The sequence below is a fragment of the Condylura cristata genome, unplaced genomic scaffold (genome assembly GCF_000260355.1).
Source record: "Condylura cristata isolate star-nosed mole 26May11 unplaced genomic scaffold, ConCri1.0 scaffold00011, whole genome shotgun sequence".
Classification (NCBI taxonomy): domain Eukaryota; kingdom Metazoa; phylum Chordata; class Mammalia; order Eulipotyphla; family Talpidae; genus Condylura; species Condylura cristata.
In genome coordinates, this window is record NW_004567112.1 from 39063662 (window position 1) to 39090164 (window position 26503).

General features: G+C 53.2%; 1 protein-coding gene across 3 annotated transcripts in view; it reads right to left on the reverse strand.

Annotated features, from left to right (window-relative positions):
* Nucleotides 1-5925: 5925 nt before the first annotated feature.
* The window catches only part of COL13A1 (collagen, type XIII, alpha 1), a 142341-nt gene continuing 121763 nt past the window's right edge, over nt 5926-26503 (reverse strand). For 2 of the 3 annotated variants that reach the window (XM_012723486.1, XM_012723483.1), the window contains 9 exons: nt 25901-25927; nt 25013-25093; nt 21691-21726; nt 18945-18998; nt 17801-17854; nt 16487-16522; nt 11714-11800; nt 7870-7908; nt 5926-6238 (listed from right to left, as the gene is read on the reverse strand). In XM_012723486.1, the coding sequence (XP_012578940.1) occupies nt 6236-6238; nt 7870-7908; nt 11714-11800; nt 16487-16522; nt 17801-17854; nt 18945-18998; nt 21691-21726; nt 25013-25093; nt 25901-25927 (417 nt within the window). In that variant the 3' untranslated portion in view covers nt 5926-6235. The remainder of the gene's footprint in view (nt 6239-7869; nt 7909-11713; nt 11801-16486; nt 16523-17800; nt 17855-18944; nt 18999-21690; nt 21727-25012; nt 25094-25900; nt 25928-26503) is intronic. The other variant, XM_012723485.1, reaches the window with a different exon arrangement.

Here is a 26503-nt window from a genome sequence, read left to right on the forward strand (position 1 = left end):
TGAGCTGAGTAGAGGTGCGAACAGTGAGTGTTTACCTGTGTTCCCTGAACAATGTCCACCAGGCCCTGGCACACCTCTGGCCCCCAGGAAATTGGGTTTTGGCACTAAGTTTTAGTGCACAGGTTTTGGCACTAAGGTAATAGGGGGTGCTGAGCCTCTGCCAGAGGTTGAACTGGAAGAGTTGGGGTGACCCGTGTATTGGGTCGTGGTGACTGTGGCCCCACCTCCAGTTCATCAGGTTGCCAGCTCGTCATGCAGAGTTATTGACAAGGCCCTCCTGTGCTGGCAGAGTATCCTGCCCTGGGCACGTGCGTCTGGCCCCTCTACTCAGGAGAAGCAAGGCCCTCTGTAGATGGCGGCCAGGGATGAGGAGGGGGTAATATCCAGGCACTGCCCCTTTAACCATGTTGCTGAAGGACAAGCGCTTATTCCAGATCCTCTTGAAGACGTGTAGACGCCTATCCTCTCTGTCATGTTAGTTCAGTGACATGACACCTTAGGGCATCTCAGGGTACTAGACGGTCCACACGAGGCCCTCGGTCTGAGGAACAGCTGCGGTGTCCCACCTGGTCTCCTGGCCTTGCTCGTGGTTTGCTTCTTTTCTCTACAGCATTGTTGCTCCGTCCTCTCCAACACAAATGCTCTCTGCTTTTCCAGCTTGGTACACATAGGACAGTTGAAAGAACCCAGGAACTAAAAGGGTTAACGGTGGCAACACCAAAAGTAGAGGAAATCTGTTGCGAAGGAGCTGGACAGGCGGCCGGTCTCTGGCCACAACCTTTGAGAGCTGCTTTCAAAGGTTAGAGCCGCACAAAGCCAACAACCCTGTCTGCAGAGAGGTGACTCAAAGAACCGAGATTCTCCACAAGAAAGGGGTTATCCAAGAGCCCCTGCAGAGGCAGCCACAGCAGGGGACCCTGGCCATGGGTGGCAGTGGAATCCCAGTGGAGAGCTGGAGGAGCAGTGTTGCAAGCCTGAGCTGCTCCAGCTGGGCCCTGGAGAGGGCACATGGCCCCTGAGAGCACCCTGAGAGCACCCTCTGGTCACCCACTCAAGCCAGACCTGCTTGGATAGGGTTCGACCCGTGAACCCGCTGTTCTCTCCCTCCTCCGGGACAAGGCACTTTCCCCAGGTCTCTGGGCTGGTTGATTTCACTTCTTGGCGATTAACCATGGACTCTGGCCCTTGAGGAGTACAGAGAAAGGGATGTCTGAGAAGGAGCCTTGTTTGGTGACTGGCACTTGGGGGTACCTCCCGGGACTGGCAGGGTCCCACAGACCCAGGTGACCTTGGCAGATGGCCAGCACCCTCCAGTCTGCACTCAGCCTCTCTTCCACCTGTCTTCACAGCCTCACTGGCCTCCCTGGATCTGGGAATCCGTCTTTGCCTGTGCTAACTGGAAGATTCTACCAGGGAAAAGAGGATGAGGCAAGAGAAGGGTGTGCCAGTCTGTGGCAGACAGCTTGTCCCCTCTCTGCTTTGTGACCCTGTCCTGACCGGCCTGGTCTTCTCTTCATTCGGGCTCCACTGGCCTCCACAGTGTGCTCTCCTTGGCCCCAGCAGGTCTCTGCACTGCTGGGCAATCCGTTAGCTCCTGGGGGGCAAGTATCTGCAGTCTTTAGCGGCTCCTCCCTTCCACTGCCTGCACATAGTGGGTACTTATTAAAATTGAATGAGCACTCGGAAGTTCCTAGCTGTCCCCGCTTCGGGCGGGGAGAGCCCGAACTAAGTCCTCCAGACGCTCGTGGTTTAGAAACCTCGCTTCTAAGCTTTCCTTGTCTCCCACAGAAGACCTTTATTTCCTACTCTAGTAGAAGGTAGAGGAAGAAAAGAGCACAGGGTCCCCTTCAAGGTGGGGGCGCCATCTGACATTCAAGGTTGTTACAGAGGAAGCAGAAAAGATATTCTAGGGCCCAGGAGTCTGTACTGGACCTGGAGATGGGGTAGAACTTTGACAGGTGAGTAAGATGGTCATTCCAGGTGAAAGTCTTGGCATGGGAAAAAGTGTGGGGAGGGGGAGCGGAGGGTGCCAGTAGGGCCAGTGACTAGAACCTGGAAAGGAGGGGGCACTGCGGGGCAAGACCCCCCTGTGCCTCAGCTCTGCCTCCACTCCATCTTCCCACCACCGATGGAGGAAGAGGGTTCACCGCCGGTGAGAGGATGGCAATGCACAGCCCTTCCCTGCGCCATTCTGCGCCTTCCTCCCCCACTGTGAGGCGCTACCTTGGCAATGGAGGTGGTTCCTGCCTCCCTTCTTGCCTTTCCTTCTCTGCTCTGCCAGCCCTTCTCTTCTTTTTAAGATGTGTGCAGTCTTAGGATCTTGGCATCTCATGTGGCCAGAAAAGGTGTGCGCATCTGGGGCCGGGGAGTGGCCAGGGGAGGAGAGTGTGGGCAGTGCTTGGGGAGAGTGCAGAGAGGCTCATGAGGGAGGCCAGCCAAAGGACACTGGTGGCATGCGTCCCTGAACATTTCTGGGGGCCTTGAAACGCCCCTTTGCATGCCAGGTGGTAAAATCTGTACTACTGGTCTGGTAAATTCAGCAGTGTAGACACCAGTGTGAGACGCAAACCCTGCAGCCACTCCTGCCCTAGGTGAGCCGGGCTTCTCACCTGCTGCCGGGCAGCGCAGGCCACAGGGGTCTGTTGTTTGGGGTTAGAAGCTCACACATGCCACACACGACATTGCAACACCAACTCCATGCATAAAACTGCCCAAGCCAGACAGCTCCTAGGCGGAGAGGCAGGAATGTTTCAGCATCCCAGGCCCAGTCCTCCTAGCGGAGGTTTTAGGGAGCCAGATGTCACCCAAGTCACCTTCCTCATTTGACACTTGGGGAAACAGACCTGGAGTAGGTTGTTACACACCTGACGACAGCGGGGAGAAGACTAGAAGCTGAGCCTTCTGGCTTGCTGGCCAGTGCCCTCCCTTCACTGGCCGACCTTGCCCTTCCCATGCCTGCAGCATTACATTCTGCCAGGGGACTTCAGGGCCCAGGGAAGGACGCCAGTCCTGGGCTCCTGTCCTGGCAGGGAAGGAACACAGGGTGAGACTGAGAGGGTTCAGGATGTCAGGTATGGCAGGAGCCATCTCTTCCTTAATGAGGTGGGCAAGGGCTCAGGCATCTGTCAAGCCAGGTGTTTACTAGTTTCCAGGTAGACAGTGCTGGCAACCCCAACCCCCCTGCACGAGAATGGGGGACATCGGTATGAACCAGAAAAGGCAACAAGGGTCTCAAGATCCAGCTCAAGGCCGTGCAGCTCACACTGAATGTCGGTGGACGGGGCTACTTTGCTGGCTGGGCAGGGCTGGCGCCTGGGGAAGGCAGTTCTGAATGGTGGGGCAGGGGAGAGGCTGTGGGGCTCCAGGAGCAGTGAGGGTTTTTACTTCCCTGAGTCCTCTCTGGCCACCAGCACCTCTCTGCCCTTCCTGACTCAGCCTTCCCGCAATGAGTTCCACTTCTTCTCGCACCTGATTCCTTCTCCTGGTCTGTTGGACTTGGAACCAACACCTAGATACTCCAGAGAGTGTCTCAAACAATACCTTCCTACATTGCTGCATTGGATACAAAACTGAGTTAAATTGATATCCAAATAGAGAACCCTGTTGGTGGGGGTGGGGGACTTGAAATCAGGAGCCCTCAGCCTGGCAGTCTGCAGCCCTGAGGGAGGAGGCCCTGGCTGGGGGGCCCATGAGACACCCACAACTGGGGACATGCTGGACTTGTACACCAGGGCTCAAATCTCAGCCACTGGGGAGAGCAGTGTGGGTGCGGAACCCAGCCGGCCATTTCTTCTGCCACCACCTGTAGTTTGAAGTGAGACAGGCGAGGCTATTTCCCTACTAGAGAGTTCTCCTGCTCTTTCTTACTGAGGATTCCTTGACACTGATTTTTAAACTTTTCTTTACACACTTTTCTATTTTATGACCTTTTGTAAGGGACTTTTGTAAGGGACTTTGGTGTCTGTGTGATATTGGCTGAGGAGGCCTAAGTGAATGCGCCATACCAGGTTGTAACAAAACCAAAGAGGATTCTCCCTGCTCAGAGGTATGCAGGGGTTCACTGACACAGAATCTGTTTCTGGAGCATTCCCGCTAGTGCTGGACTCTATGCTGAAATCATAGAGTGGGTTCATTTAGTGGGTGCTCCAAAAAGGGCTTGGAGGATGGTCTGGAAGAACCAGGTTAAGCTCAGTCCTCAGGACCTCAGACAGGGTGAGAAGGGTGACAGACAGGATGAGAGGTGGCAGGAATCAGCGGGGTCTGGGGAGAACAAATCCCCAGGAGCCGAGGTGGTGGGCAGGGCCGCACTGTACTTCCCGGGGCCCCGTACTTTTGCCTCCTTCCTCCATGAAAATATCTTATGCCTGCTCTTGTGCAAAGATGAATATGACCCTGGCTCGATGCGTTACTATATATTAAATTTTTCCTTATGAGCCAAAAAGAAATGGAAATACATTTGAATTTCAATGCAAATTGGAATACATGTGCCGAACCTGGAAATGCTGTGCAAGAGCCGCATGCCAACGTGGATGAGTGGCATCTCTGGGCATCCTGGACCCTCCCTCAACAGGACAGACAGCAGTGGGCCGCTGGGTCTGGGCCCCTGCACGCTTCCACCACGTGGGGTGGGGACAGCTGAGCTCCCTTTGGTGACTGTAGAGATCAGTTCTAGTTCGAGGCTTAGCTTTTCAAATGACGTAGCCAAGACTCAGAAGAGGAAGTTGTCTGTGTCCCAGAGCCACTGAATGGACATCCAGAAGGAGACAGTATGAGGGTCTGGGCAGCCTGCGGCTCCATTAGCACAAGAGTTTGCTTGTGAGACTCCCGCTCCCCCTCCCCCCCAGCATGGCAGGGGTCTTACACGTGTGAAGCCCACTCGTTTAGAGTTTGTGTGACTGTGTGGACAGAGTCTGGTGCTCAGCCTGCCTTGTACTGTCTGTGAAAGAAGGCCATATAAAGAAAAGTGAAAATGTTAACAAAATAAGAGGTGCTTAAACCACTCAAGTAGCTTGTTATTTTTAGCCCTTAGCAGTACCACCAGTTTATGTTGTAAAATACTGAACAATAATAAGCCTGTAGTAATTACCTAGTCTTTAAATTGGTTTCCTGAGGCCGTCACTAAACTGTGTACAGCAGCAGCTAGAGTAATGTCTTGTTATAACGTTGATGAGGAAATAGAAATCCTGTCTGACACTGAACTAAACAATGATATTCGAGGATATATTTGGAGGTTTTGTTTTCCTTCTTCATCATTTTGCTTAAGGAGATGCTGTTGTAAGCCTAGGTTGCTTTGAAGCAATAACCAGAGCCTTCTAACAAGCTAGAACTTACGGCATAATGACTAGAAAGCAGTAAGACTCTTTCTTAAAAATGAAAATGACTTCAGATGACCAACCTGGCCCAGATATGGTGAACATTTTCTGACTCTCCTTCACTGGAGAATATTTGGCAGGTGAAGCCAGTGTTTCAAGTGCTACCTAGAGGTGGCCTTGTAAGTCTGTATTCAACCAACAGCCACCATCGGCAGTAGTTGGTACGAGTGACTATAGTCCAAAAGTAAGAAAATCAAAACCACCCCCAGCCAAAAGTAGTGGCACGCAGCCCTTGGTAATCCCGGGCTTTCTCAGGGTTCAGCACAACTGAACTTTAAATGCTCAGATGTCATCGTGGACCTAACATTTCAAAACATCATCCTGGGGAGGCCTCCTGCTCGGATTTTCTGCTTTCACACCAAAGAATGTATTTAATGGAATGATTAATCAAGGTCATGAATGGCCAGGTTTCTTTCTTTCTTACTTTCTTTTTTTAATAATGAAAATCCATACTGGTTTAAAATGTTCTTAGACATACCTAGCTTGGCAAACACCACAGACCCCCACATTTCTGTGAATTCACACGTAAGCTAGCCAGTTTCCTGGTATGGCTGACGCCTTTTGGCACCTGAACACAATAATTTATTAAGCTTCAATACTTAATAAATGTGCCTTATATCATGCAAACATATGACCATACTCACAAACAAAAAAGTGTATTAGTGTTGTAGGCTTATACAAAACATTTGTAAACAAAAGGGAAGAGGTTGGTATTTTCTGTACAAATATGCAGATTTTGCTATTTTTTTTTTAATAATCTGTAAGATACATCATACTTCTGGCATTTTCAAAAAGTGAAAACTGTATAAAAATAAATATTCTATGTACAAAAACACACACAGGCCAATTCCAGGTTAGAGGCATCACTGCAAAACAAAAGCAAACACAAGACAGCACAGAGTTAGTGTTGTGGGTCTGTGGGTGTTTAGTTCACTCGTGGGAAAGGAGGCTCTCATATTGGGTTGGAGGGGGCTGGAGGGACCAGGCTTCCTCCTGCTTCTCCCTTTCCCAGCAACCCCAGGGCTGAGGGACAGCGTCCTGAGGGTGGGAGATCACAATTCCGCTCCCAGTGACCCTCCCTTGGCCACTAGAGGGCGCTTTCTGTCCATGCTGCGCGGGAGGCCTGCTCTTGCTAGAATAGAATCGCAACGTCTTCCAGACTGAATTTCTGGTGTAAACCCACAGACATGACGTTTTCAGCTGCTTCTCCAAGACATTTTAGCTCTCTATAGTAACTGTTCTTTTACTAAGCTCAACCATTTCTATCTGCTAATTATGCAGTAAACATCAAGAAGAAAATCTTTTTCTTGGGGATTTAGAGATTGGGGGTCTTATTTAACATACCACTGAGATGCTTCTTTGGAGATTTAACTAGGTTTAGGGGATTACCAAGAGGACAAAGCACAGTGGGAGGGACAGGTTAATTTCTCTTGAGTGTTTAGCTTTTCTTTCTCTGGTTAGGGGGCACTTTAAGGCACTCAACCTATGGCCCAGAGTTCTGGGAAGTTTCTCTGCTGTAGCCCAATCTTGAGCATGAATGAGATTCTGGGCCCTTAGCACAGATGGAATTTATGCATCTCATTTTAGTCTGACTCTGCCATCATTGGAATAGGATTGGGTTAGCTGAACACAAATTCACAGACAGGTTGGGATCTCTGGTCCTTTAGTTAGAATGGACCAACACCCCAAGACTGTGGCACAGAGGGCTGCAAGGAATCTTTGAGGAGGCAGCGAGGGGAAGGCAGGCTGTGGAGGGGACAGTGTGGGAGCTGCCATCCTCGTTGGGGACCAAGTTGGGCATTTGGGTTGGTCCCCAGCCCTTGTCAGTCTGGAGAGCGCTGCATTATGGGGGAGTGGCTGAGCGGGGTGATTTTGAGCAAGGACACAATCCCGCGGTGTCAGGAAGTTTTAATGAGAACAGGTGCCAAGACACGTGTGAATCAATGAAAACTCGTTGCTGGAAGGAATTCTGGGAACCAGAGAGAGGCTGGACTGCAGGCCTCATGTGTGGAAGTGTGAAGCTTGACGGCTTAGGTTCAAGGGTAGTTGTGTGTTGCCAGGTCTTTGAGGAGGCACAGAGGCTGGGTGAGTTTATAGCTAAAGCACCTTCTATTTTCTATATCTGGATGAATGTCACTGAATGACTTAAGTGATTGCATATGGATGCTGCAAGTATAACTAATGAAAATGAATCTTAGAACATGGTCCAGAGCTCCTTGGAGGTTGGGTCCTGGGTAAAGGAACCACACAGAGCAGAGAGGTGTGTGGCTACATGGGCGTTCCCTACACAGGGGTTTGTTGATGCCATAGAAACCACTTTGAGCATTCTTCCAGAGCCTGGGATGCTTACTGGGCACCCTGACTTTCGGATTGCTCCTTTTCAACCCAGGTCTCGCTGCTTCATCTGCAGAAAGGCTCGGATTGGAAAGTGTGTGTGATCATCACACTGCTGTTGAGAGGGCCCCAAGTCCACCTGCAAGCCACCGGAAGGCCTTACCTTGTTCCAGCAGCCCTGGACTGGAAGGCCGTCTTCGCCCTGCAGGGAGGAAGACAGATGGCTCAGACTTCTGGGGATGCGTCCCCCCCTCCCAAGCAGGCAGGATGGGGAGCAAAGACCACAAATGTTATGGCAAACGTCGTGATCAGGCATCGCGATGCGTGCTCTTGTCTACTTCTTTTCTCTGTCTCAGGTCAGAGCCTCGGAGGGAGGCAGAAGGCAAGTCTGTCTGTCTACCCGTGTGGTTGTGGTGCAAGGTCAAGGGCTGTCCTAGCCCGTGGAATCAGCAGGCAGAGGTGACCTTGAGAGCTGTGAAAAGAACAACCCAGAGGCCCACTGGCCTCTGTCCAAGCTCTGCTGAGTTCTGGGGACTCAGGACTGGGGGCTTCAACCTTCCTTTGTAAAACCCGGGAAGGCACAGCTGTGTGAAATGCCTCCCTCCCACCACTCAGTTCTCCCCTTATCTGATATTTTCCCTTAGCAGTGGGATGATGAAATGCAGGCCGTCAGGAAGGGTAGGGGTAGAAAAGACTGGACAACCTCATGGGTGCTGCGCCATGTGCACCATGGCCCTGCGGTTCCTTCAGAGAGAAGGCCAGGGAGTCCGGCACACCTTCGTCATGGCCTCAGTAGCAGGAGGGCCTCAGCCGTGTGCTGTTTACCCCTCTCTGCTGCAGACACCCTTAGAGCTCCTGCAGCTCACGGTGTCCTGAGTCATCCAGGTCCTGCCATCTTGGCCTCTCTCCTGCACTTTGGGGAAATCTACAAGTCTCAGAGAGCAGGGGGGCCGGGGAAGGCTGAACAGGGCTAAGATCTGAACAGCTTCTAGATCTGTAGGCTCCAGGACAGAGAAAGACGGACACAGGGCCTCAGGGGCTTGGCTCGAGGGGTCAGGCCCAAGGAGGTCGAATGGAAACCCCCTGTGTCCTGGACCAACTTCAGCCTTCTCTCATCCAGCAGTCAGCTGGTAGCCAGCCCGACCTGGACAGCTGAAGACGTCTTGTTACCCCATGCTAAAATCATGGCCAGCGGTTGCCTGTGCCTGCATGACCACGACAGCACCATGGAGGAGGCAGGTTAAAGGAGAACCAGAAGGGAAGCAGCGTGCCCTTCCACAGCAGGATCAACAGAAAGCAAACACATGGACATGGAGTATGACTGCAGAAAATGCCTGTTTGCGTTAATGTCACATAAGATGAGCTTCATTTTCCTTCGTGGTTCGGGGAAGGCGTGCTGGGGGAGGTGGTGCACCCCACGGTTTCATGACAACTTTCTGCCCCCACCCCAGCCCACACGGTGGGATGTGTCCCACAGACCTGGAAGGGAGAGGAGCCCCCACAGCCAAAGCGGCATTCCCATTGGCACATGGCAGGGGGTTGGGGGGGGGCGGTTGGAGGGCAGGGTGGGCAGGGGACAGTGGTGAGGTGTGCTGAGGAGCAGGGAGGCCAGGATAAGCCCAGAGAGCTCCAGGTGCTCAGGTCGTGGGAACAGAGGCGGCAAGGAGGGGCCTGGCCTACGGTCAGTGCAGGTGCTTTGGGGGGACAGGGAATACCCTGTGAGTCAAGTGCTGTTCATGCTGCATGCTCAGGGTTCAAGAGGCCGGTCAGTGGGGACCTGGGGGTGGCAAGCAAGTGTTTTGGCAGTGGGGGACAGAAGCATGAGCCTCTGCTCATCTGGCTGTCCTCTGTGCATACTCTGGTTCTCAGAAGTCCCTGCAAGGGGGGGACTCTGTGGACACTTGGATCACGCCACATATTTTCTTATAAAATTTCTCCTCTGTTCCAAAAGGATTCCAGTGTGGCTCTGGGGGTGAGGGGTGGGGCACATAGAGATGGGAATTCTTGTCTCTAACTGGCATGAACATAGTTATAAATTGAGCTTCTTGCGACAATCGAGGATCAGGAACTTTTGCCCCAATTGTCTTGGAATGAAGTGCCCGCTTCTGCTTCCCTGGCGTCGGCTGAAAGGCGGCTGGGGGGGCTGACAGTATCCCTGCCCAGAGACCGGCCCAGTGGGAGCTCAGGGGCTGCCATGTAGGTCAGGACATGCCACAAAGAGGGCGCTACTTGTCTCCCCTCCCTGCCTCCCTGGGTCCTCCCTTCTCTTCCTCAACAACATGCTGAACCTCTCCAGTCTCTTCCAGACTTTTCAGTGGCGGACCACTTTCCTTCCCATGAAAGAAAGGGAAGGTCTTGTGACACCTTTTGTCGTTTAAGCAAAAAGATGAGCCCATTAGCATTTAAAACCTGGATCTGGGACTACTCCTTGGTTCTGATGGGGTCACCAGAACAGTGGCCCCAGACCCAGCCTGGCAGACTGCGCAAGAGACTCCCTGTCCCACCTGTACTCTAGGACTCCTCAGCTACCCCTGGTCTATAAGTGTGCCCGTGAGTCATCTGGCAAATTTGGATATGCAGGAGTGCGTGCCTGTGGGCTGACTCAGGCATCTCCCTGAAATGCTGTGCCAGGTTCTCAGTCAGTATTTGTCCATCCAATGAGCTGCAGGGCATGAAGGAGGAGAAGTCTCAGCTCTGGGAAGCTGTCCGGAGAACCCTCTGTCCCGGTGCTCTCTCCATGGCAGATTTGTCTATGAGCAGTTCCCTAAGGAGGATTCAAGGCAGCTAATGCTGGCTTCGGGGTGGAGAGGGGGAAGTGCTTTTGAAGCGGCTACAGGAGGAATCTAGAAAAACATTCTGGACACACTTTGCATGCAAGAGGGTGTGTGTCAGGAGCCCCCATGGACGCCCCCAATGCAGCTGACCCTGGGAATCTACAGTGTGAAGAGGCAGGAGGTGGACATGGGGTGGATGGAGCTGGAGGAACACGGAGAGGCACACAGGCATGGACCACACACGTGGGAAGCCCAAGTCGGCCATGCACGTGAGGGAGGGGGAGGCCATACCAATGGGCACGGGGCATCCAGTCCGTCCAGCCCTGGCAACCCCGGCTCCCCTTTCTCTCCTTTAAAACCTCGGTGTCCCTGTTTACAAAACCAACCACGATGATTATGTAGGTCAAGGCTGGCCAGCTCCAGCTGGGGCCTGGTCTGGCTCAACCCCACCCTGGCCAGAATGCAGGACTTTTGAGGTATCTCCAAATAGGGCCCAAATTCCAGTTGATTCCCATCTCCCAATGGCAACCATTGTGCCTCATTGGCTTCTGGGAGAACTGAACTTTGGAACATGTACAACCAGCTCCCTCTCCATTTCAAGACTTGCTTGAACTTCAACTTGAGTGCATCATAGCTTTCACATGACTTCAAAATGCACTTGATGTACCACAAGCCATCATTTATTGTCTGTCCTGGGAAGGCTTCCTGGGGGTATCTTTCTATTGGTTTGCATCCACAGCTTTACAGGTTTTTGGTGGATGGCTGGCAAGCATTGGGAGGCTGTCTATCAAAAATCCCCTTTCCACCCTTTCCCAGGCCGTGTTGGATATGGGCGGCTCTTGGAGACGCTACCCCAGTGTCCTGCATCCTGACAGAGTGAGGATTCAGACAGCTTGAGCTGCCAGCCACAGAGTGGCCACAAAACAAAGAAGGCAGATACAGGCTCCCAAATGCTCCCGCTGGGCCCTGGACCTGAGCGCCGAGAACCCTTTGGTTCTGTGGTTTCTCATTTCCACACATCAGTCTTCAAAGGAAAGGGATTTCACCAGAATTACTTGCAGCTGTGGCTTTAGGGCAGCACCAACAGCAGGCAGAATTTCACTAGCCCAAGGAACAGATAGAATGTGGTGGTCAGCCTGGTCCGTTCTCATCTAAGTGTATCTGCCTTCTTTGTTTCCAACTTGCAAACCTCAAGGTAAAAACCAGAACAATGCAAGAGATAAATGAACATACCAACGGGCAGGGGGCATCTAATCCAGGCGCTCCTTGGTCTCCCTTATCCCCTTTAGGCCCTCTAGAGCCTTTCTTCCCCCTCTCCCCCTGTAAATAATGGTTTAGTCCAAGAAAAAACAAAACAAAACATCAAAACCTTAGGGTCATTGTTATGTTAAGGTTAGAGACAGAAAAAGAAAAGAGGGTAAAGGGGCAAACGCCCCTCTCCATGAAGATAGGCTGATAGGATTTGGGGTGAGTCCTATTCTCATACCCAAGGAATCTGAGAGACTGGCTAAGGTAGGTGGGGGGGGGGGGGAGTGGAAGGCGATGTGGAAGGTTCTGGTGGCTGGCTTGGCTAGTGCCGAGCCCTAGTGGTCCACAGTGACCAGGGGTCCCACTGCCTTCTCCGAGAGTCCTTTTCTGAAAGGCTGTGGTCTGACAAGCTTTGTCCCTTCTTCCTCACCTTTTTGTTCTACTAGGAGGCAGGATGATATTGTTTACCACCCTGGGGTGAGCGCATGCATTGTGTGAACACGACTTTCAGGTATGTGTGTGTGTGTGTAGCACACGGATGTGGGCATAAGCTTGTGCGTGTGTATTCAAGTGTGTGCATGCATGAGTGTGTGCATGTGTGTGTGCCTGGGTTCTCAGCCAGGTCCCTTCATTTCACATGTGTCTCTGGCGGGTCCTGGTCTGAAGTCATAGGCGGCTCTTTGTCCTGGACAATTGGCTCCACGAATTCATTTGTTTCTGAAAAGCTTCAGTAAACATCTTCCTAAATGGAGCTCTTTTGTAAGTGTCAGGTCATGCTCCATTTCTAGAAGGGCTGTGGGGATTCTTTGTGGGTTTTCGCATATTGGATTTCCTTATATACGGGATGGGGGTGCCCACGGGATCTGGCTGGGACCTCGCCGCAGCTACAGAAGGCTGAGCATGTAAAGCGTGGCGGCTTCTAGCAGAGACCAGAAGGCAGGCGGCAGCTGGCCCGAGAAGGTTCTGCCCAGTGCTCACAGTGCCTGGGGGTGACTTAACCCCCTGCGTCTCAGCCTCTTTGCCTGTAATGCGTGGCTGGTGACACCTGCCCTGCCTGGAAGCTTGCCGAGAGGCCTGTGCGCACACAATGCTATCTCTGGCCGATAGCACATGCTCAGGAAATTACGCCCGGCCCCAGGGACCCCACCCCAGGGACCCAGACCCTGCTCACTGCTCATGGCAGTATGGGAGTCAAGGCTGTGGCGGAGGCACTGTCTTGGGCCAAAGTGATAATTCTGTTCGGCTCTTCCTCGTTTTAGGGGCTTTATCACTGTGCCTTCACATGGCCCCTCAAAAGCCCCGCCAGGGCCAGGTGAGGGGCCTGGAAGAAGGGGCAAGATTAGGGGGCTCTCTTCAGGACATGGTGGTGTTCCCTCAGTGGGTGGCCAAGGATAAGAATATTTTTCATGTTTCCTTGCATCTTTGGAAACGACCCAAATTACCTGATTCCTCAGGTTGCCAGCAACGGCCAGGCCAGTGCCTCGTTCTGTGTGTTCTAAAGGGCACCATGCTTATGTAGAAAATACGGTGCCTAGGAGGAAACAAGGCTGTGCCTGCTGGTGTGAGGGCTCTGGCCCTGAGCTCTGCCCCCCAGAGAGAACATCATGGCAAGAGCAATGCCTAGTGGGCAGGCAGAGGTCTGGCTGTCTGCATGGGGAAGCCCCAGGGAGACTCTCAGGGCTGTGGCCCTTCACAGGGACGGACCAGTGTAAAAGTGAAGTTTCCTAAGTTCAGATGGTGGGCAAAGCTCCTGGGGGAGGGTCTGCAGGTCAGTACCTATTCTCCCACCCTAAGAACCTGTGAAACTGGCTAAGGTGGGGGGTAGGGGCAGAGGGCAGGGCTGGCCGTACCAGCCCTTCGGGATGGGTGACATGATGGGGTGTCATGTTCTAAGGGCACAGCAGGTGGCCTCGCCTTGGGAGTCCTTTGAAGACATTAGTAGTGTTGCCTCCATCTTCCCTGCCTCCCACACCCGAAGAACTACCCAGAGGAAGCCCTGGAGAGGAGGGAATTCTGGCTCGTGAGGAGAAGTGGCAAAGAAGGTCAAGTAGCAGTGGTTTGTTCAATGAAATCAATGCATAAAATCACTTCTAGTGGAATAAGTTAGGCTGGAAAGTGGAAGGGCTAGGAGGAATGATATCAGGTTATTATATATAGCAGGATGGACATATTTTGGGGGGAGGAATATTGGAGTGAAGGAAGGAAGAAGAAGGCCCAGATCAAAAGAGATAGTAGAGGAAGCAGAGGTGGAGAGGGCAGGGGAGCGTGGGGAAGCAAGACCCACACACGCGCACAGACACACACAGTGCACACCCACATGTATGCACACCCACACCCAACACATGTGACCCACACATGTCCACAGCCACACATGTGTGCACACCCACAAGTGTCCACAGCCACATATGTGCACACCCACACGTGTCCACAGCCACACATGTGCATACCCACACATGTCCACAGCCACACACGTATACACCCACACATGCACACCCATGCCACACACACCTGCGGTGGTGCCTCGCTGAGGCACTCAGACCTTTCACTTGGCTTGCTTTCAGGCAGCTCCATAATACCACCCAAATGGCTAAATTCTTGCCTTTGTACTTAAAAATGTTTTTTATCCTAAAAGTGGCTCCTGAGTCAAGCTCAGAGAGTAGTTGAGGGACCAGGGAAGTGCCCTTACTGACACAGGGTGACATCTTTTCCACTGGCATGTGTCCCCTTAGAAAACTCCCCGTTTTGAGCTCTTGGTCTTGTCCACCACTGTGGACCCTCCTTCCAGGTGGAGACATTAAGGCCCTCTTCTGATAGGACCTGGAGAGCATCCCCTTAAGGCTGTGTCCCAGCTCACTGTAAGGTAGGACAGCAGGCGGTGGTGTGGCCTGGAGCCTTTCTGATGGGTTCCTCAGGCCCCTCATGGGGTCAAGCGTGGGAGCTGCCTCACCACAGTTCTGGTCCCACAACCAGTGGGGATGGGGAACTTGGAACATCTCCAAGTTCACCTTCATCCGCGGCAATGAAGCTTCTGGCCAGGATGCAATTTAAGCCTCTAGACTTTTCTCTTGACCAAAGTCTCAATTTGAGCTTTTAGTCATTAGAAAAAACTGCCAATGGCTAAGTGCTGACTGCTTGGACCTTCCTTCATTTTGGAGGCTTTATTACCAAACTCACATTTCCCCTCAGAAATCCTGTTAGACACACCAGCAGTACAAAGAGTTCTGAAGGAGGTGAGCGGTGGAAGGCCCTCTTATACCACATTCTGACAGCCTCAGGAACACATCTCTTAAATGAGAGAATTAGCTATTCCTTGATTCAGAAACTGCTCGTTGGAAGGTCAAATGGTTCGTCTGGGTGCATTCAAAAGAAGGTTCATGCAACTGGACTGCTTCCTGGACTTGACTTTGACTAAGTGACGTATTGCCAACTTACATGTGAGATGTGCAAAGTGGGGGAAATCTTAGAAAGGGGGGTTGGAGAACAAATATTTTCCCACTGACTCCTGGAGCCAGATTCATTCAATGATTTTGATTCCTCCCCTCCCCCTGTATTAAGGACATTTGCCTGTCCTGCCCCCATCTGCAGCCTTCAAATGGGTCAGTGCCTCAAGCCAACTGAAAATGTCTTTAGAAATAGGTTAAAAAATATTACTTGAACATAATAAAGACAAGCAGATCATGTTAGAAATAAATCAGAAAGGAGGTTAGTATGCCAACTGAGAGGTAGAATGATCACATTTTTCAGTGGACTAAATTCTGGGTCTGATCTTCCCATAGACAGGCTGTCAAGGGCAGCTTTGTCTGATCCCTTCTGTTCACAGAATATGTGGGACAATTTGAAATGCTCTTGACCAGCTGCCAGAGGGAAGAATCTTAAGGATAAAGAAAAGCTTAAAATGCACCCTAGATTGAAGGGATACAATTGGTGCTCAATACAAGCATGATGATTCTGGTACTTTCTATTTTTGAAGTTGGTCACTGGTGTTCAGATCCTTGAATATTGTGACTCAAGAGAAGATGCTCTTGGCCTTTAGGGGGCATGTGTCTTATTTCATGAAGCAGCAGAGAACAGGTTAGAAAGGAGCCCAGAGTGGATCTGGGTCAGCTGCACTTAAATGACTCCCTTGGGCCTGTGCTGAAGGCCGTGGCATGTGACATATACCTCATGAGGTGGTGGGTGCTGTGGACATTCACCAATTGTGTCCTGGTGCACATGAGAGAAACCAAAGGAGAGCAAGGTGCTTGAGAGAGAGCAATTCATTTCGTAGTCCTGCCCACTCATTCTAAGAGAAATAAAGGCTGCGATTTTTTTTTTTTAAGGCTTAACTGCTTACAATAGCTTTCTGCTTGTTCTTGAAAATGGAATTTATTTTCTCTCTCACCAGTGGCCTGGTAGGCCTGGCGAAGTTAAATTTCAGAAGACTAAGTAAGATGACATAGCAATGGATTTAAAAATACCACTTAGGTGCCCATTGTCAGGCCTTCCCAGAGACAGTGGGCCATGGACCCCCAGTCCTGGACAGCAAGGCTAACCTGGTGGTCACACTGGTTGTGTGGGAAAATACTTGCTTCGGTTTCAGGATTAGGCCCCAGGCTTCCGGCAGGCCACAGATTAAGCCCCTCACTATAAAGACTTTTAATTTAGCATGATTTCTCAGGAAAGTTCCACTTGCATGTTGGGTCAGGAATCCCCAATTGATCATTCCACCACATCATGAAGACATTAGTAACAAGCCCAAGTGCGCGGGCTCAGACTCACCCGGTTTCCTTTGTCCCCGGGTGGTCCATGTAAACCCTGCAATAAATCAGAGAAATCAAGACACATGAATGAGAAAACACAGGCTGGCCATCCAGTCCCCTTTGCAGGCTCACACGGCTCTTCACCGGAGCCTGAGTCACTGGAGACAGTCCTAATTATCCCTGTTTTACAGAAGGGGGACAAAGAAAACAAAGGACCTTGGACCTTGACCTAGAGCCTAACTGTGAGTTATGGGCAAAGCTAAGGACACAGTTTAGGTTTTCTGGTTCTGCAGCCAGTGGCCCGGCCTGAGGCTGTGTGTCGTCCTGGATGGCCCACACGGAGTGTGGCGGGTCTTGAGGACACGGTATGGGCACCAGAAGCGCTTTGTGGCGCAGTGGAGCTGGTGGTCACGTGGCTCTTTTGCCAGGCTTTGGCTAGGAAACTGGGTCTCAAAGTCATTAGAGCCTCTTTTCAGGGTGCGAGCTGCTACCCATGTCCTCAGCATGGGAATGAGCACAGGCCACGGCAGGCTGCAGCTGCCTACTGAGCCAGAGCCAAGCTGCCCGAGTGGCAAGCATGGCACCAGCACACCCATGTACAACGTTCAGTGGGGAGCCAAAGTCCTGACTCACTAAGGTCGTCTACTCCCCTAAAACAGCTGCTGGAAGGCCTGTGCAGGCATAAAGCTGGCTCCCCAGGAAAGCTGCACCCCTTGTGACCCCTCATGCTGGCTCCCCAGGAGAGCTGCACCCCTGGTGACCCTTCGTGCTGGCTCCCCAGGAAAGCCGCACCCCTGGTGACCCCCACCCCTCATGCTGGCTCCCCAGGAAAGCTGCACCCCTAGTGACCCCTGGTGACCCCTCATGCTGGCTCCCAGGAAAGCTGCACCCCTTGTGACCCCTCGTGCTGGCTCCCCAGGAAAGCTGCACCCCTGGTGACCACTTGTGAAGTATCTGCCTCTTATGTTGCCATGCTCGATGTGGTTCTCCCTGCCTGAGGGCACGGGCTGTGGCACACTGATCGGTGAGGTGCCCCTGCCCAGCAGTCGAGGTGGGTGCACAGTGGAAGGGGCTCATGGCATATGCTCCATGCGGCTGAGGATCTGGCCCCCCACCCACAGGGGACTTCTGCGCCCCAGGGTTGCCTCAGGCGGTGTCCGGCAGCTAAGTTCTAGCAGTGGACCAGCTGGCTGCTGGCAACTTCCTCTGTTATAGAAGTGAAATTCGCACTTGGCCCTAGATATTTGCAGCAGGCTCTGGGCAGTGCGTTGTGATAATGCTGTCGTGGGGGTCGAGGTGGGTGGAGAGGCGCCTCCGAGCCCGTGAGACTTACAGGAAGCCCAGCTGCTCCCGTTGGTCCCGTCATCCCAGGGTCGCCTTTGCTGCCCTGAAACAGGAGAAAGAAACCCATGAGCCCTCCCTGGCAGGTGAGCAACTTCCCGCCAGCCATATTCTGCTTCCCTCTGACACCCGGTAGCGTCTCCATCTCCTAGAAGAGCCCTCCGGAAAGTGAGGCCAAGGGGCGGGGGTGACTGGCGGGGATTCTGCCCAGGGAGAGGGGGTTAGAGCCCTCCTCACCTCCCTCCTTCAGAGCCTTCCCAGGGCCCTCCGGAAGGAACAGGCAGTGTCCTGACTGCCGTAGGCAGAAGCAGGGAGGGGGACAAAGAGGCAGAAATGGACTTCTGCTAGGATGGCAGGGACAAAGAGGCAGAAATGGACTTCTGTTAGGATGGAAAGAGATGAGAAAGGGCTTTGCTTTCTTCTTTCAAGTTGCAAATGAGGGCAGCCATCCTGGTTCTCCACAGGGGTGGTGATCTCTGGGAACCCTACCCTGGGCTCCAGGAGCTCCCCACCTCCAGGGGTGAGGGAGCAGAGCCTCCCTGATGGAGCCTTGTGGGGAGATGATTGAAGGGAGAGTGCTCACACAGCTGGATGGTGCCCGCTCAGAGGCCCAGACCCAGGATCTCAAGCCCTGAGCTTGTGGCATGGGGCTCTGGCTGGGGGCAGCTGATGCAGACAGGGTGGGCAGCTCTCCGCCTCCACCCTAACCTTGCATGGGCCCGGGGAGACAGCGGCTGTGGGAGCTGGCCCAGTGCACAGCCTCCTGACTTTGTGCTGTGCCTCCGGTTTTCTAATACACCTGACACTTCGGGCCATGCCGTCTCTAAGTCATTGCAAAGCGCACGTGTGTCTGGTGACAGCAGCACCTGGGAGTTGCCAGGCTGAGGCTGTGACTGACACCAGGGGGCCAGAAGCCAAGTGGAGGCAACTGTCCCTTCCTGCATACAACTGTGTCCTCGGTTAACTCTCCCCAGTCTGTTGTGAGGATCACTAGGACAGACAGATGATGAGCAGGTTGGCCTAGGAAGGGGCGAGAGTCGAGACTGCCGTGGCCAATGTGGCGACCCTGGGGTGCCAGGGCTGAGGGCCCCGGCTCCTCCTCCAGTCACCCAGCTCCTGGCTGGTTGAGCACTCACCCTCTCGCCCTTTGGTCCTGCTGGGCCTGGAACTCCAATTGGTCCTGGAGTACCCTGGGGAGGTGAAGGAAAGCAGAGCTGAGGATCCTGACTCTGGGAGCCCCGGGAGCCCCTCCCGATGCCTGGAGAAGAGCAAGGTCCAGAGGCCAGTTTTCAGGGTTGGCGAGGCCAGGCTCGTTGAGGGCAGTCATTCATTTGACTGGACGGTGTTCCTGTTTGGGTTGGGGGCCTCGGGGAGAGAGCACCTCCCCCCTGCCTCAGAGCCAGATTGGAGGAAGGAAACCCTTTGCTTCACAGCCAAGCTTGCCAAGGCTGAAAACAGTAGGAGAACGGTTGCTGAGTTTGCTCCCAGAAGCGCTCGGGAGGGAGTTGATGCCATCCCGGGGGTGGGGCGGGGCTGCACCTTTGCCGTCACAGCTCCACATGCAGCAGGAGGGTCGTCATGCCACAGAGACCGATGCAGACGCACGTACAGAGGCAGGCGTGGGGGTCATTCAGCCACAGCCCACCCCTCTGCCCCCACGGCAGGCCCTCCTACCCCCCGGCCTCCGGCCTCTGGCCGGGCCTTCTCTCCCCTCTCCCGGGCTCCCCGCAGTCCCAGGCTGGATTGAGAGTGAATTAGTATGCTTCGGGGCTGTGCTGGCCTCGAGGGTGGCTGGAGGAGGCAAGGGGAGTTGGAGCAGGGCTTAAGCCACGGGGTAACAGCTCCCCAGGTTCCCAGAGTACAGCCACCCAGACCGAGTCTATTCCAGAGCTTCCTACGGCTCTGCCTCAGCCTTTATGCTTCCTGTTCAGGCATGAGGTGTGGGGCTGGGCCTGTGGGTGGTGCCTGGTGCTTCGTGGGGCATTTGTAAAAGGGGGTAGGAGCAAGTAGGGACATTCTGATTTTTTTAGGAATTAAATAGGAACAAAATTGGGTGTTCTTGGTGCCCTCTGTGCAACTAGGTGGAAAGAAGGAAAGTTGATGGTGCCTGTGCCGTGAGGCCGTGAGGAAACAAGAACCACACCAAGGATGGGGTTCCATAGGACTCCCCAATCCTCGGATGACTCAGGTCCTGCCAGGAGGCTGTGAACACTGCCGCGTTGGGGAAGTTCCTCTGAGGTTCATTTTTCCCACCTGTAAAGACGGGACGCGATCACGTCTGCATCCCAGGCCGCTTCTGGGCTAAGTGGACGGATGCATGTCACCCGTGTGGTGCCGGGCTGGCACTGAGGAGGTGTCCCGTAAATGTTAGCGTGGCAGGGCATGGCTTTTATTATTATTTTTTTTAACCATAAACATTTTTCCTTTAAGGTTGTGATACTAGCTTTAGGAGAAATGGAAAACCTCAGGTCCAAGGTGTGCGGGTTTGGTCCATTCGCCTCCGTCCAATATGAACGGAGTAAAGCACCTGAGAGGAAGGTCTTGGTTTCTCTGACTCCAGCCTCAGATGAGCCCCCAGCTCTGACTGGCCACCTGGGGCAGGTGTGCTGGGTGCGCAGAGGACGGGAAGGGAGGCCCAGGCCATGACCAAGCCCGCAAATAGGCTGTGTTCTCCCACGGGAGCCCCCGGGGCCGGTTCCATAAGTGCCGGGCAGGGCGGGGTTCAGGAAGATGTCACGTTGGGCCAGCCGTGTCACCTCTTCTTCCTGATGAGGTCACAGACCACGCACCCGTCGGACCAAGCTGAAAGGGGTCACTCTTTGGCTACCTGCTCTAAATGCGCTAGCTGCTGTCGCCCTCTGTTCTGAGCACACCCCCACCCCACCCGGGACCCCAGGAAGGCCTGAAGCCTTGGTGCTTTGACAGCTCCCTTTCCCCTGTCTGTTCCACTTCAGCCAGTTCATTAGCATCTCATTGTGTGTGTGGACCATGCATCGGTGGCCTCAAGGCCCAGTTCTGGTAGGGGCGGCGGGGGACACATCCATTCTGGTTAAGACTCCCGAGCAGGGCAGTCCAGTGCCTAGATCCCTGGTCTCTGATGACGAGTGATTGGAACACTGTGGGGAGGTGACAGGCTGAAGTGGAAAGCCACTGCCCTGAAGACCTCACAGGGGGCTGGGGTGAGGAAGGCCTGGGAGGGAGAGAGAAAGGGCCTTTCCCCTGGTGCTTCAGCTATTGGTCTCATGAAGGGCCAGGCGCTTTTAGGGAATGCCTGTTTTCTGGAAACTGGAAGATTGGAAAAAGAGAGGCCCCGGGTGCCCTTTCCCTGGAGTAACCCCCTTGGGGGCTGCAGGCGACCGTGGCTGGAACACAGCCACAGAGCACCGGGCCGGACGGGCCTGTGAGTCCACACACTGCACCTGTCCTGCCCCATCCGTGTCGCGCCCACCCGCTACACTGTCCCGCTGGCTGCACAGGACCAGGAAGCCGCCGTGGGCAGAAAGGACAAGGACAGAGCTCACAGTGTGAAGACGACACAGCACGATGGGGCACAGACAGACACTGTTGCCTTTGTGAGGGGCAGTCGTGGCCCCCTCCCCCAGGACTGGGTTCTCTGTGCTGCTCCAGCAGCCTCTCATCCTGCACCTAGTGGTCTGGACACTCAGGAGAACCCGGAGTGCAAACTCTAGCTAGGGGGTTCAGGTGGAGGCCGCTACCTTCGGCCAAGTACCTGAATCCGCAGAGGACTGAGCACGGGGTACCTTTGTGGTGTCAGTGGTGGGTAAGGCATGGCTCACTGGGAAACAAGGCCACAGTGGGGCAGAGGAGAGGGATCAAGGCCAGGGCCAGGGGAGGGGAGGGCAAAGGGGCAGTGACACTCACCGGTGGCCCAGGCCTGCCGTCCAAACCTGAAGCTCCCTGGACAGGGGGAACAGTTTGACCAAAAGAAGGAGAAGGGAGGAGCGGGAGGGAGAAAAAGGGACCGGGGAGGGAAGAGGTGAGTGAAGCAGTGACTCTGGACAGACATAAATGCTGGTAATCAAACAAAACGGGAGAAACGAGCTCGGGAGGACAGGGCACGGTATTCACACGGAAACCAACAAAAACATGGAGACGCCGAGTGCAGTGGCCGACTGCGGAGCAGGCTGCGTGGGGGTCAGAGCAGACGCTGTGCGGATCCTCTGTGCCCCTGCACCCCTCTGTCCTCTCTGTCTCTGGCCCAGAAGTCCCTCTGCCAAGCGGGTGCAGCACCCCGGGAAAGGGAGACAGAGCTGAATTCACGGACTGGTGTCTGGACCCCAGCTATTAGCATATCCTTCCCAGGGCTGGCCTCGCTGGGGAGTCCTCTGTGGCGGGTGGGGCCCAGGTGAGGGGAGAGGCTCTTTGGCATCGCTGATGAGAACTGGCCTCTAGGGCTAGCGTGATCCCGAGAGGCTCTGCATCCAGCTTTGAAGGCTGGGAAGAGGCTGGCCTACCTTTGATTCAACTTTCTTCTACCTTAGGTGGGAGAAGTTGGGCCTTGAATGGTCATACAAGTCATGCCAGACATTTCTTTGATACTTTACAGTTGGCAAAGCATAATACAAACTCAATCCATTCACATTGTTCTAGACAAGGGCTCTTTTATAGAAAAATGTGGTGGGGCAGCTGGCAGGGGCCAAGGTTAAGGCCATGCATCCCCTGAAGGAAACTGGCTGGGAAGAGGAATGCTGTCAGCCCCCACTTGTGGTGAAGCAGCCAGTGACATACCATGGGAATGAAACCTCGCTCCAAGGCTGCGCTGTGACGCTGCCCCTATCTCCCACCCCGGGGAGCCAGGGGAAAATTATCTAGTGATTCCAACGTCACAACCAAGGGAACCAGAAAACGGGAGTACTCTAGCCCAGGAAGGGCTGAGTCCTTGCAAATGGCATCCAATGGAGTCTTGGAAACGAGTCTATGCCTTAGGATTTTGAAGGTGGGGAACACTCTCAGGAATGGGAGGGTTGGCAGGTGCTTCCTCCAGGGGAAAGGGCTTCAGAGCAAAGGCTCCTATGGGCAACTGCCTCTCAGTTGTAGGACCTCATAATTCTGGGGCCGATCTGGACCGAGTCGCCTAGAGAGCAGACGTTACCAAGTTCTGGCTGAAACTTCAGAATCTCCTAGCGCGGTGTTAATTAACATGGATGCCTGGGCCCCACCCCAGCCCAGTTAATCAGTCTCTAAGAGTGGGGCCCGGGCAGTGGCATGTTTGAGAAATTCCAGGTGATTCCACGGTACAGCCAATGATGAGAACCACCTCTTTAGGGCAAGGAGGAACTCATGAGAACTCAGTAGGACATGCATGAGAGAACAGGCTGTTACTGGAGGAAATAAAACATTGAGGTAAAGCCTAAAAATAGGATGTGAACTAAATTGCCACATACCCTGTCTTTGCTGCATTGATACTGAGTTATATTGAGAGGTCTGGAGCAGAAGCATAAACGGAAGACTTTTAGGCCATATGCAGGCAGTGATATATTTTGTACCATCTGCAATACTGAAAATAATTTTGACCTAGTGTTAGCAAATGGGCAGATTTTACATAAAATACTAGATGTCTAGCTTTCTTTGAAAAGTTAGTAGATCCAAATACTGGACCCTTGTTCTCTGAAGACAGCAGTCGATTGAGCTGAGAAGGGGCTCTTTCCCTTAAGGGATACAGGTCTCCAGTGGGCCACAGTCCCCACCACTCCCTATTGTATCTCCAATGTCCAGATGAATTGCCACTTAGGAATATTATTACTCAGTTGTTTTCTTAAGCTGGAAAAATATTTCTTTGTATCCATGCTTCTATCAAAAGTTGAAAAATTAAAGATAGATTAAGTGCTGCTGTGTCTCCTCTGGCATTTTCTGTATTTATATTACCTGTTTGGTCTCTGTGTCATTTGCATTTCAATCTCTGACTGAATTCTCCAATATTCACTTGTGTAGTTGGGGCCATGAAGGTGGACAAAGAGAGATTTGTGGTTGAGTGGAGGCAGGAAGACCCTTTAAATGTAAGGAGTACTTAATCATTCTAGACATAGCTTAAGACATGGGAAAATGTCTGCTAAAGTCATCAGTTTTCTGCAGCTTGCCAAGCAACTCAGCTCCTTAAATAGTCCTACATTTGATGCACTAATGAGGTATAATCATACCTTTGGCTCTTGCTATTTGGTTGCTAAGATTATATTAACCAGACCTTTGGGCTCTTCCAGGAGGTTAATTGGGATTCCCATTGTTCCCTTGTTCTTTACTGCTTCCTGGGGTAGGGCTGGCCCAGTGCTGAGGACAGAGGACCCCCAGAGGCTGGAGACCCCTTTGTGAGGACGTGATTTGAGGGGAAGAAGAGCCTGTTACCCGGCCCAATGGCCCAGCCGACAACTTCACATGTGACTCAAGTCCATGCATCAGTGAAATGACTGGGTGGAGGACTAAGTCCTTGTAGAGCTTGAAAAGGCAAAAATAGTGCCAGCTTCCCTCAGGTATGAGGGAGGATGGAGCCTGGGGCTTGAGGAAGGTGGTAGGTGCGCTCACATGGAGATAGGTGAGGCAGGGATGAGCCATCAGCTACTAGCATTGTGACAAAGGGATGAACTCAGTCCAGACTCCACATCTGGAAATGCAGATGCTGTTTGAGGGGTCCCATCCTCACCTGGGACCTCTAAGCCGGGGCACTTGGGATCGAAGGTCTTGGAGAGCAGGGATCCCATTAACCTAAGACTGACTTTTACAAGCTTTTCTGCTGTCACCAGTGCTTTAGAGTAAGAGTAGAGCTCTTTTGGGTTTCCTCTGGGGCAACAGAGAACATTTCACTGGCCCAGGCTCCTAGTCCTCTGAGCATTTCACTGGCCCTGGAAGGTAGACATTGTCTCTGACTCAGGTCCAAGTTGGTTTGAGGCTGTTTTGGGTCACACCAGCTCTCCAGTCTCCAGTTTCTGTCCCTGGGGCTGAGGGCCCTGCCTTATTCAGGGTTGCATGTCCCCTGCATGTCGTCCAGGGTCTGCCCTAGGGGAGGACCTCAGTAAGAGAGGCCATGGTCTTGCTCACTGGGAAGGCGAAACCATATGAGCTCTTGAATGCTACAACTTTAAACCTTTCAGTTTTCCAGCAGCCTTCTCCCGGGTCCCTGTCCAGCAGCCCTGACCTCATTGGGATCAGCCAGATGGGCTCCCCACAGTCTTGCCATGTCCCAGGTACTTACGGGCAGTCCCAGAGGCCCTCGGTCTCCTTTTTCTCCCTGGATGCCCTGTTCGCCTTTTGCGCCATCCAGTCCTGCTTCCCCCTGAAGGAAAGGGAGATGGGAGATCACAGAGAGACAGGTCCCAGATAGCTCATTCTTGCATTCTGTGGTCCTGATGAAGGGGTTGGGAAGAGGGAGGGGCAGGTTGAGGAGGGAGCAGGGAGTGCAGGTGGCACAGGGGACTTCAGAATCCAACTTCCTGGCCTGACTGCCTCAGTTAGAGTCCCTGAGTGTCTCCGAGTAACTGTGAGGTCCCCAAGGGAATGGGGTGGAGGTGCTGGTGACAAGTCCACAGGGCAGTTCCAGGTCAGGCTTTGACATAGGTAGCCACCTGCATGGCGGAGAATGGCTGGCAGGTGCCTGAGATGCCACCACTGAACTCCCAAATAATGGGAGAAGAAACTGCCCAGCAGTCCCTTGAAGATGTCAGTGCCAGGGGCAGGGGCCATGGCTTTTGGGGAAGGTGGAGGTTGGAAGAGTCCCAACCGGAGTCCAGAGGGCTTGGTCCTGGAAGGGTCCCACACTCTTCCCTGTCCCCCAGCTATACTTCAGGGTGAGAGAAGGGTTTGAGGTGGTTACATGGGAAAAGGATTTCTTCTGCTGCTGAGAACCCCACTTGTGATTGGGGGGATAGAAATTGAATTCTGAATTCAAAGCAGGCTGGTATCTAAAATGAATGTTAGGGGCCATAGGACTTCATTCTGTCCTGATCAGATGCCACTGGCAGGAGTGTGGCATGAGCCCACATAGGAGGGGTCAGCGAGAACACCCAACTCTGAAGTACTCCCCACGCCTCTGATCTCACCGCTACAGCCCTACCCCCTTCCAGCCCAGCACTTCTTTTCTTACCTTTGGTCCAGGAATGCCTTGGAGCCCCTGCGTGTGGAATGAAAACAAGGCACCTCAGAACTGTCATTTTAGTTAAGTCATCTTCCTTTCCCACAAATTGGATACAAAAGAACAAGGACTTTGGGCGCAGAGCCCAGCCTGGGGTCTGACCTGGGGCGGGGGTGGGGAGGTTGAAGGGACGGGACGCTAAGGGGGCGGGGCCGGAGCCGGCCTCCAGCCAGCATCTGGCAGACCTCCCTGTGACCATCAGAGCTGACCCAGCGCTCATGAAGGGAAGATTAGAAGGGAGGCAGCAGAAGTTAAGTAAATCAATATGCACAAGTGCTGGGCCAGCCATGGCTAGCACGTAGCATGTTCCACCAAGTCTTTGCCACAGTCTTTGCTACTGTTATTTCTTTCTTTCTTTTTAAAATAATATAATAGTTTATTTTTACATCATTTTGTACATTTTTTCCCATCTCAGTTGTAATCCCCGTGGGTTTCCCATCACCGAGTCACCCTTGTGCCATCACCATAGTCCCGTGCATTCCCTCTCCTCTGGCCCCCGTTTTTGATCCCATTCCCCACTCCACCCCCACAAAATGTCTCTGGTATATGGTTGTT